Raw genomic sequence first — 12,149 nt, 5'->3', positions numbered from 1 at the left:
CTAGGGTTACTACTCATACTGCTCCTACAGGGTGTAGCTACTCTTCCGATCATTGTAATGTTCTATGATTAAGGGTATTAATCCAATATTGCATTTATTGTATGGATGCAATGAATTCTGTATTTTATGTTGTTGTCGGTAAGCTCTTTATGGACCTTTTTTGGAAGATGAGATACAAATCTATAATAATAATAATAATAATAATAATAATAATAATAATAATAATAATGCTTAATTATTTGGGTTACTTCACCTGGGTGTTCACCTCTATTCATTATAGTGGCTTAAGTATTCCTTTCTTACAAATGTTAACAGTTTCATGTCTATGAAAAGATGGGAAAGTCAAATGTGAACCTTTTCTCTCTGATGTGCAGATTGTTCAAGTAAAAATGGCCTCTTCCCACAACCAGCATCAGTGCAAGCAAGCTCCCACCTTGCCATCTGAACTGTGCAAATCAGCCCCATGCCCACCAGACCAGCAATGCAAGCAGCCCCCAGTTGTGGTGGTGCCAACTCCATGCCCAGAGCCAAAACCATGTCCTCCACCGGAGCCTCCATGCAAGGAGCCCCCAATCGTGATTGTTCCATTTCCAGAACCGAAACCGTGTCCTCCACAGGAGCCTCTGTGCAAGGAGCCACCAGCACCAACCCCATGTCCTCCTAAGGAACCAGAACCATGTCCTCCAAAGCAGCCAACGCCATGTTCTCAACAGAAGTCTCAGTGCAAGGAGCCTCCAGTGGTGGTCATTCCGACTCCATGCCCAGAACCCAAACCATGTCCTCCACAGGAGCCTCCATGCAAGGAGCCACCAGTGGTGGTCATCCCAACTCCATGCCCAAAGCCGAAACCGTGTCCTCCACAGGACCCTCCGTGCAAGGAACCACCAGCACCAACCCCATGTCCTCCTAAGGAACCAGAACCATGTCCTCCAAAGCAGCCAACGCCATGTTCTCAACAGAAGTCTCAGTGCAAGCAGCCTCCAGTGGTGGTCATTCCGACTCCATGCCCAGAACCCAAACCATGTCCTCCACAGGAGCCTCCATGCAAGGAGCCACCAGTGGTGGTCATCCCAACACCATGCCCAGAGCCGAAACCGTGTCCTCCTCAGGAACCTCCATGCAAACAGCCACCTCCCTGTGACCAGCAGCAGAAGAAGCAGCCATGTTCATGGCCGCCCCAAAATAAATGAGCAAGTAAGATAAATGGGTGAAGAAACCCAATTCCCCTTCAAGTCTACAACTTACCACATCAGATATACCTCATCTTTGTATTCCTTGAAATGCTTTAAGAAATTCTTCTAACACTGCACAAGTCTTAGCCATAGATTAATCATAGCAAATAATATAATGTCCATCAATGTGATTTTATGCTTCAATTTCCAGTTAGAATGGATTTTTCAAGAGAGGTGCAATACAGTCTCAAATTTCTTCTGGCGTTTTATCTTTGTATTAGTAATACTATTGCATTTACTCTACCTTAACAGACATATTCCTGGTAATATCATTTATCTGTAAAGTTTATAATTACTTATTATTCTTTGTACCATTCATGCATCGTGAAAGGAGGCACGGTGGGGGACTCAGTTGATTCTTAACATGAGCAATTCTCAAAGACCATTACAGGGTTAGGTGTCAATGAAACGTGAAGCTAGCTTGGAGCCCCAAAGGTCAAAAATGGAGCTTTCAGAAGACTCATTTAAGCTCCTCCCCTTCACTATCACTAGAGATTTAATCGGTTACTACCCTATTCAGCAATTTGTCCAAAGTACTTACTCTCAGATCAGGCAAGTTCCTAGGTCAACATAAATGCCAGATTTGCTTGCTGTAGAGAAGTGGCTATCCAGAAGTTGATAGGCTATCATTTGACCAACTTTGGTCAATGGCCTTATTGGCTAGGATGGATAGGAACTGGAGTACAAGTAATATCCCAGGGGCCATAATTTCTTCATCCTTGGTTTGGAATGTCCAAAGTACCTTTAGGTCTTGCATGATGTGTATCAAAAACAGTTGTGTTCTGGAATGGCAAGGCCAATCAGAGAACTTTAGAAGTTCTTTAATCATCAGGGAGAAGCTTAGGAGAAGCCTAACCTATCAGCTGCCAATGGAATATTGGAGAAAGAATGAAGCCTATCAGGGCTTCCCAATGAGAGTTACACCCCAAAATCAGAAAATCACTGTTCTTTTGATTATGAACTGAGTTGCAGAAAGCTGATTTTACTGGATGACACCTGTACCATGAATCTGTTGCAAGTATGTGCTCTTTTCATGGAATAAATACATTACCATAAAGATGCTGAGTCTGTGCCCTTCCTGAATTTATCTTTAACTGACTTGTAGATGAACTGAATGAATAAAGGAAAAAAAAAATAAGTGAATCCGTTGACTTTTGTTTTGAAAAATCTGCAGCAAGGTTGGGTACTAGGACAACAATATTGGCTTTGATATCAAAATACTAATTGCGCAAAGCAAGTAGAATGTCTTAAAGGAGGGGAGGAAGCATACAGTGGCTGGACAGATGTAGTTAAGCTAACGTCTTCCAGTTTGATCCCCAGGTCATGCCACCTGAGGTCAACCTCAACAGGATGGTGAACATTTGCAAGTTCCTGACAGGTTTGATGGATATTGTTGACATAAAGTCTTATGTATAGCAACATTTGAAGAATTTGAGGTGAGACTTGCCAGATCTGAGCTGGTGCTAAGATGAGAACCAACTCATTTGGTATTGGGACTTCCCAAATAGTCAAAATCCACATCCCCAACCATGCGTAGGTCCCACAGTATAGATTTAGAATTTGGAAGTATATTGGCTTTAATGTTAGACTAAGTGAGGAGATGACCTCAGGCAGGTAGCAGAGACTGGGTTGATGATGGCCACTTCCTATCTTATCTCCTCAGCTTTCAAATTGCACCTTGCTGTTATGGAGGAAGACCTATATATTTCACACAAAAAAGGGCCCTGGACAACATCAACTACTGTTAGAGGATCAGCCGGAGATCACGTATGACCACATTCAGGACTGTCAAGAGGAGTAGGACCAGTGTGCCTTCAAAAGATTGGATTGTGACTAAGATGGGAAAATCCCACCACACTCCAAAGACTGCAGACCACCGATGTTACAGCAGAACCAGTAGATCAGGACTTCTCAGTCTGGAGAACATCCAGATGTGGCCATTTCAACTCCCAGGATTCCCCAGCCAGCATAGCCCTTGAGAATTCTGGGAGTTGAAATCCATGCAACAGATTGAGAAGTGCTACAGTAGATAATGTTGCTCAACAACAGGGGAAGGCCTTCTATGAAGTGACAAGTCTACTCAAGTGTAGACATTTACTCTAAGCAACCTTTTGGTGAATTAAGCCCTAAAGGCTAACAACTGAGATTTGCAGGGAAGCTGGAAGCAGGAGTATAAAAGCCCTCAGTTTGCAGCACACCAATTTTACACAAGTGTTTGAAAACGCTAACTGGATTGTTAGAGTCAGAGTTTGTCTGGGTCCATCCTTGGCCAGTTATTGGACTAAATGTTCAAAATCCAAAACTGGTTTAGTACCTAACTGCCTAGCAATGTAGGTTGATTCTTAGCTGGATTTGGGGCTTCCTAGATTGTGTTTACAACACATTTGACTTGGTTATTGAATTATCCATTTTCTGAGTTTGTGTAGGATGTGGCATTTATAAGCTAACCAAGAAACTGAGTTTGTGCAATAGAGTAAGATATGCAAAAAAGATAATAAATACTCATGTTTCATGAGTGCCAAGGGAGCTGTTAGGCCTTTAACTAACTTGGTTAGACATCTAGATTCAAGGAAGTCTTTATCTTTCTCCTACAAAGGGTTTATTTGGCTTCTACTTTGCAAGAGACTCCCTTGTTGGCTGCTATTAGCATCCTCGCCCTCTCTATAGTAGAACATGGAGGTTCCAAAGCTAGTCATTTACCTTTGCTGGGATGAAGGAGACGCCTTGTTTACATAACTTAATCTGAGATTTATCTGGCAGGCTGGTTACTTCCTCTACATCTTCCAAATGTTGTGAGTTTTGGAACTTGCATGGATTGGTAGTTCCATATCAGGATTATCAAATTAAAACTAGATAGTTATAAACCATAAATGTAGGCCCTTTCTTTCACAAGAATGTAGGCATTCCTCTATCTTCTTGATCTGTGGCAAAATAGTTTCTATTCCATAAGATCTACCCAGCTAACATCTGTGGTCTACTTCCTTAATTCCCTTAGCTTTGTAGAGTCATAGATATTAACCACTCTAAACCATAAATGTAGGTTCTCTTTATAAATATAGATTCTCACTTATACAGGAATTTAGGTATGCAGTCCCAAAAAGGACAAAATAATGAGCTTCTGTTCTCCAAGAACCCTAATAAGCTAACATCCTTCTCTTTGTTCCTCATCTTTGTAGAGTTACAGTCTGCAGAGTTACAGTCTGCAGAGTAACTCAATATTTCTATACTATAAATGTAGGTTTACATGGAATACAATATCATAAGGATTTGTAGACTTCTTATGTGGTCTAGAACAGGGCCAGACAACGGGGTTGTCTTCTTCTACAGTCCTCCCTCTGTGGTTTTCATCCTTAAATCCTCATCCATGCAGAATTAGATTGTAACAAGGACGGTCAACATGTTCTTGACCAAGGAGGACTCTGGAGCCCCACTTTCTTCTGCGGTTGATGACATCCTTACGATGGCATCGTGGCCAAGGTTTCTAGTCCTCGGGAATCCTTAGCTTTGATCCTGACCCATTTCAGATGAAGAAAATCAGATCCAGTAGCCCCTTTTTGGTCACTAATAGATTCTGATTGTAACTTACCAGTGGAGCCATGCTGATAAGCGGTCAATTAAGAATGCAGGTGCAGAAAAAAAATTACAACATTGCTAATAAATAGGGGAGGTTAATTTTGCTGATGTATAAACAACATGCAGGAATGCTGACAGTTTGCACCCTAATTTATGCTAGACGGTAAAAAGAAATTAACTGCCACCCAAACATGTTTATTCACTTTCATACTTCCTGTTCCTTCCTTGAGTCTCTGATCTGTGGGAGCCAGCTAGTTCTTATCACCGTAAAAAGTCTCACATTCTTGACTCAGACAGCATTCAGCAATCTTGCAAAATTTATACCAGGAAGTTAAAAAAAAAAGGCTGAATACGGGTAGGAAGGAAGAGAAAGGGAAGGCCGAGGTGATATGTGGGAACTAATCCACTGAAGAAGGGAGAAAGTTAAGATAAATGAATGATCTGCTCTTTTTTGTGGGCTGTGGGGAGTTTTCCAGAAAAATCAGAGGCGAGGAGTTTCTATTTTTTTAATTTCTTCCATTTACCAGCACTCAGTTTTAACATTTTGGGAGTTAGGTTCCTAGATTTCACAAGATACTAGATTTTCTGAACAGGAGAAGTTTGCCTCTGATCTCCTCTTGCCAAGATGAGGGATGAAATTCCTGTTGGGGCTCCCTTTTGATATGAACTGATTTAATGGGTTGAGGGGGTACAGGAATTGGAAGCAAATATGAGGCCTGTATCCTTTCTCCAAGTGGAAAAAAATGTGTCATTTTACAGGAAGAATCCTTGACTCCTTCCTTCAACACATCAGAAATACCCTCAGAGTTTTGAAATGGATGGAATATTTAGATTTGGAGAAGACATGGTCAACATCCGATTAGATTGGAATGGATTGGGGATACTTTGTCCTATTCCAGAAAATTCCTGACCACAGTACAGATTTGGCTGGGGCCATACTAACGGTGGATTACGTTATATTAATGAATCAGTGTTATTCCGTTCACACAACTTGAAATATGCAATGAAGCCAAGCTTGGCTCTTGTGTCCTTCTGAGGAGTTCAGGAAGATTTGGGTGGGTCCAAGGTCGTTTTCAGTGCAAGAAAATAAAGTCGTGCATGAAAGCAACAATACAGAAAAAGGAAATAGATGGGGTAGGAATGAATGCCAAGAATGTCATGACATGAATGAGGGCACACCCGAGGAGTTGCTTTCAAACAAACATTTATTGGTAGGCTTCCATCCCTAGATGAGTGACACTTCCTAAGGGAGCTTAGCATTGCTGCTGCTGGTGGCAGTGACAGAAACACTCATTTTTTCCCGGTGGGCAGGTAGGCTTCTGGGATGAATTTCCAGTTGACCCTGGGCACTGAGGTCCAGCTGATCCTTGGCATGCTAACGGCTCACATGGCTTTTGGCAACTTGAAGTACACTTGCAGGATGTTGGAGGGGTGCATGGTATCTGCTTGCATTGCTGCTGTTGAGACATCTTCAGCTTTAGGGACAACTGAAAAGATACAGACCAAAAATACACTTCTTGGAGACATACAATGACACAGAACTTTCCATGGCTCGTCTTGGGATCCCTGGGGGAAGAAAGGACCTTGCTCTGTGCTAGAGTAACAACCAAATCATCTCTCATGCAGAACATTGGCTCGTCCTTCATACTTGGTGCAATACATTTGGCTGGGTTCACAGGCTCAGTTAAGGTCCATTTGGCAACCCGGTCACCATAGCTTGTGCAGCAAATCACAGACATATTTCAGCTTAACTGATGTGTGGAACAAGCATTAGTTCTTAAAGATCCAGGTTCTTGGATTGGTTCAGGCAATCCAAAACAAGGATTATATATATATATATATAGAGAGAGAGAGAGAGTTAGAGTTTTAAGGATAATATGAATTAATACAAACTAAAGTAGAAGCAAGAAAGAAGAAAGAGAAAGGGAGAAATAAAAGAAAAAGCTAAAAGTGTAGAAGAAAAGAAAAAGAGGAAGGTAAAGAAAAAAAACAGAAAAAGGAAGAAAAGTAGAAAAAGATATAAAAAAGATATGAAGTGGCTTCCCATCTTCTTCACAGCAGTTATAGATACAATTATATTTTAACCTCTCTCTCTCAGGCTACCTCATGAGTCTGTTCTTTTTCCATCTTCAGAAGAAGAATTCTGACGTGGAGATCAAAGAGGACCATGTGGAGAGAGCAGGACTAGCTGACCACCTTGAAATCACACCACTTCTCACCTAAAGAGCGTAGCCATGGTCTAAAATAACCAAACTGAATTCCTGGAAACTATTTTGGGAAGGGCCATTAGTTAAGTAGGAAAGTAGATGACTGTGTATGAGACCTCAGCTTCTGATCTTGACCTATCAGTTGAAAAAGAGATCTGAGCAATGCCGGGGAAGATCTCTGATTGAGAACCATGGTCATGAAAGTGTTGTCTACTGTACCAAATCAGATCTATTAGCGAAGAAGAGGCAATCAGCCTGAATAAACTCCATCTGAGCACATCTGCTCTGCAGAAGATGACGGAAATCTACCTTAGGTCTAACCTGCCCTAGATAAAATAGTCCTGCCACTTTCCACAATTAACATCCAGTAAAAGGACCATCAGGGTCCCACTAAGTCAGTGTTAGGCATCATTCAACCTGTGAAACTTATTCACAGCATGGAAAGATGTAGGTCTGGTGGAACAGGTACATAAGATCAGTTTGCACCTGCTTTCTAATAGATGTTGGTTGCCCAGAATCATTGCTAGATAGTTGCATGAACCAACTTTGTATGGAAATCATTGACCACTGACTACGAATTAGGCAGAGAAAGAGATGTCCAAAAGAAAATATAACCAACTTACCCCACGATTTGATGACAGATGGCAATGGTAAAGGAAATCTGGATGCTTTGCCAAGTGTAGAAAGGAAAGATCTTTTATAGGTCCTCCAAGCAATAACTCATCCAGAAACAAAGATGACAACATGTGTGCAGTTAATGAAGATTGACAGAAAGAGAAGCCACCCTGTGGCATCATGGGGCTTTCAGCTCCCAAATTTCCCTTTTTGGGGAAAATAAAGAAGCCTCCTCCCTTCTGAAGAAGAACGTGTGACATCTTAATTGAGCTTTGATTGATGGCTGACCTAAGGTTAATGTAGCATTCACAACCCTGTCATCCTGTCTCGCATGGTTTGGGGAAGCCAACACTGGCTTCTTAGCCATCAACTTCAACTGGCCTCATGATGTCAAATGGGCCACTCCCCAGAGGGAGAAGGTCAAGGAGATTCTACATCCTGGATACCTCTGCCTGAGTCTATGTGCAAATTTCTTAGAGGGCTTAGTTACCTAAATGAAGTAAGTTGGCCCCAAATGGAGGCAAAGTGGTCCAACTCAAGCCAACTTGGAAGACGGACTGTCCATTGGATTATGAAATGCTTCCCCATCATGAATCTGCAATTTAAGTCTCCCTCTGTGGTGGTGATTATTTTATTCATCAAGGAGTAACACAGTACAAAGAGCAGATAAAATACTGGAGTCCTTTAGATATTCCAATTCCAGCCGGAAAGTCATCCAATTACCCAAGAAATGTCGTTAATATTTTCCTCTTCCTCTTCTTCTTCTTTCTCCTCTTCCTCCCCTTCTTCTCCTTCTCCCAAATGTTTCTGATGTTTTTCCAAAGCATTTTCAGATCACCCTTTAACCAAACAGATTCTCTGAAATAAAAAGATATTAGTTCTAATACATAATCTGGACCTTTGATGACATGATGGTCATGTCAATCTCATTTCTTGGCAATAATACCAAATTGGTTTGCCATCCTCTTCAACCACAAGGTTTTTTTGACTTGTCAGCTTACTCTTCAGCCATGGGGAAGTAGGAAAGGGCACACATGAGAGAAACACCTATTTGCAAGAGAAGAAGAGAAAGAAGCTCATGGTTTGAACTTTGGGGGTCTACATGGATACCAAACCTGATTCTTAGCCTATCGGATCTGCTTTTCATTTTTCTCATATTTGCTTTAATCTTCAATCAGCATTTTCATTTTCTTCTTGCTTTTATCTTTTATGCAATCCAGTTGACTCTTGGCCTTCCATGAAGGGCCTAGGGGAGAGTGACCTCTTGACTCCCCCCAAAATTCCTGGTGGTCCCTCTCCAATACTAAATTTGCCAATTTAAAGATGTCCAGGTCGTTTGTTTCAGTCAGGAACTGCCCTGCAGTCTTTGGAGAATAGTTGGGTAGCTGGATTCTGACCAACATGTGAATCTGGAAAATCGTGTGAGTTCACATCAGCATTCACTCTGAGCCATTTTGAACATCTCAGGAGACCAGGGCTGAAAAAAGTCCTCCATTAGGGATATGTAAAAGGGCAACAGAGGAAATAGTTGAGCGAGAAGACATCAACAATTGTTGGCCACCAGGATTGTGATAGTTGACTTTGGACATCATTGCTCAAACTCATCACTCTATTTTGAAAGCAAGCTGAACACACTCATTAAATCGGACATGTTTTCAGACAGGGTGTTTTCTTGCTGAAGAAAAAGAGCTAAAAATCACATAAGTCTATCTGAGGAAAATCTCTTGATGACAAGGGGGGTTGTTGTAGCTGCGTGAGTCTTCAGTCGCTCATGGTGACTTCCTGGGAGCGTTAGACGTGGAGGGACCTCAAAGGGTATAAAAGACCAGATGTGGTTCCAGATCCAGCAACCGCTCCTCTCCTCCTGCCTGGTCAGAGCTGGCATTTTGTGTTGGGTGAGTTGGCTTTTGGCTGGTTGTCTCTTGAGTAAAGGGGGAGACTGCTGGATTTTCCTTCCTCCAGGGTTTTGCAGAGAAGGCCTTGGAGTCCTGTTTTGCTCTGGTGGGCCAGCATATGGAACCAAACCCAGCTTCCCTTTGAATTTTGGAAGGGGGGGAGTTGGAAGAAGGAAAAAAGGCCAAGCAAAAGCATGAATGCTGAGGGAAAATATGTCTCCTCCTGAAGTTAGGGAGATCCTTCAACTGGACTCTCTGGAGATGATTAGTTTTATTCTCCCTAAGGATTCCAGGGCCAGTTTTGTGTGATTAAGGGATGGGGTTGACACAGGCTTTTCTTTTCTTTCAGACCACCTGAAAGACATGTCTAATATGCAGCAGTGCAAGCAACCTCAGGGGTTCCCCCCAGTGGGCCAGATGTCTACCGCAGCCCAGTGCAAAGCCTCAGCCGTGAGCCAGTCCCAAGGAGCAACTGTGGACCAGTGCCACGGATCGAGTGGAAACCAGACCCAGGGATCGACTGGGATCCAGTGCGGGGGCTCAGCTGTGAGCCAGGGCAAGGGATCGACTGGGAACCAATGCCAGGGATCGATGCCATCCCAGACCCAGAGCTCAGGTGTGAGCCAGTGGCGCGGATCAACTGGGGACCAGTGTGGGGGCTCAGCTGTGAGCCAGAGCAAAGGATCAACCGGGAACCAATGCCAGGGATCGATGCCATCCCAGACCCAGAGCTCAGGTGTGAGCCAGTGGCGCGGATCAACTGGGGACCAGTGTGGGGGCTCAGCTGTGAGCCAGAGCAAAGGATCAACCGGGAACCAATGCCAGGGATCGATGCCATCCCAGACCCAGAGCTCAGGTGTGAGCCAGTGGCGCGGATCGACTGGGGACCAGTGTGGGGGCTCAGCTGTGAGCCAGAGCAAAGGATCAACCGGGAACCAATGCCAGGGATCAATGCCAAACCAGTCCCAGAGCTCAGGTGTGAGCCAGTGGCGCGGATCGACTGGGGACCAGTGTGGGGTCTCAGTTGTGAGCCAGGGCCAGGAATCAGTGGCATTCCAGGACCAGGAATCAATGGTATTCCAGGGCCAGGGATCGCCTAGGAACCAGTGCGGGGGGCCATCTGTGAGCCAGGACCAGGGATCAACTGGATGCCAGTGCCATGAATCGGCTGGGACCAAGTACTAGGGATCAACTGGGGGCTCAAGGAGCAACGGGCATTCCCAACCCTGTCCATCTTGGCATCAAGGAGCCAGCCCGTGCTAAGGGCACCCAGCCTTGCTCATCCCTCCAGAGGAGCCAGGCCACCCACAGGGACTCCGGAAGTCTCCGGTCTTCTTGGCCTTGGCCTTCGCTCTCCTCTTCGCCGCTCTTCCACTTCACCCGATTCTAAGCAAAGCTTTCCAGCCGACCTCCGATCACATCCTCCAGCCCCATGCAAGAGCCTGGACCCACCCTCCGCCCTCTCTTTTGTTTCTGTGTAGCCTGTTTGCTTCTGTGCGGGGTCCAGAGGAAACCCCTTGACAATAAATCTTGATCCAAGCACCCTAGACTCCCTTGTCTTTACTTGGAAGTGCCTGTGGTTGGAGGCAGTGAGGGTTGGGAGAGCTGATGCACGGCTAGTTCTGGTTTTCCTTCTTTGATAAAGCGTGTGGTGACCTGCCTGATGGAAGGAAGGAAGCTGGGTGGGGAGGGAAGAGAAGAGAAGAGGCTGCCTAAGCAAAAAGGAACTTCATGGTCTCATAGTTATGTACAGCTTCAACTTACGACCTATTGGAACGTCATTCTTCTAGAATGTTCCTCCTCCCAGCTGGGTTGAACCCCTATCCCTAAGGTACACTGCCCCTGTAGGTAGAGGTTCCATTTCATGATTCCTTTTCTAATTAAAGCCCCCCTTTCTTTGCTCACTGAATCATTTCCCTGGTCAAAGTAACTTTCAGGTCTGCTCACAATCCAATATTTTGGGGATCAAAGATTTCCAAGGTCCCACCCGACCCCATCATTCTAGGCTTCCTTGAAAACAGGCAGATGAAAAAAGGACTTTTGACGGAAAGGAAATAACAGAGGCCCTTAAAGAGTCCCTAAACCTCGTGCTCTTTTCCCCTCTGATTCTAATTCCAGAAAAGCTGCAAATGTTTGACCCTCTGCCAAAATGCTAAAACGTGTTCTGACAAAGCAAAGCCGTAAAGGTGGATCCCACAAATCTGGCATGATGTTGAGTTTTTATTATTATTATTATTCCACCATCATCAGGAATAAAAAGCTGTCATAGTGATTTGGCAAACGCCCTGCTCCTTTCACATTAATTACTGCTCTCTCTGGGAATAATATATGTATTTTTCAAATAATAATATTAATAATAATGGGTATCAGAGGTTTTAAAACACAGTAAATTTAAGGCAGACAACTTTCACTCTTTTCTCAAGCTGGGAGAAGATCTTCAGTGGGTGAATTTCTTCCTGCTATGAAGGCTGAGTCTCAGCAGGGGGCAGCCTGGCCCATTCTCTGGGTTCAGAAGCTAAGCAGGGCTGGCTCTGGTTCACATTTGGATGGGAGATCTTCAGGCATTCCACCCCTGTAGGGCAAACTACAACATTGAAAAAAGAGGCAATGACAAATCGAGGTGCTCC

General features: G+C 43.9%; 1 protein-coding gene across 1 annotated transcript; it reads left to right on the top strand.

Annotated features, from left to right (window-relative positions):
* Nucleotides 1-383: 383 nt before the first annotated feature.
* LOC148216351 (uncharacterized) lies at nt 384-2,275 on the top strand. The gene has a single exon (XM_088137520.1). It carries the CDS (start codon nt 390-392, stop codon nt 1,188-1,190), a length of 801 nt encoding a protein of 266 aa, XP_087993646.1. The 5' UTR covers nt 384-389; the 3' UTR covers nt 1,191-2,275.
* Nucleotides 2,276-12,149: the final 9,874 nt, after the last annotated feature.

Source organism: Python bivittatus, unplaced genomic scaffold, assembly GCF_059951505.1.
Source record: "Python bivittatus isolate LINGU-HERP-01145 unplaced genomic scaffold, Pbiv_v1 ctg000180_np1212, whole genome shotgun sequence".
Lineage (NCBI taxonomy): Eukaryota > Metazoa > Chordata > Lepidosauria > Squamata > Pythonidae > Python > Python bivittatus.
This window is presented reverse-complemented; position numbering and strand designations above follow the sequence as displayed.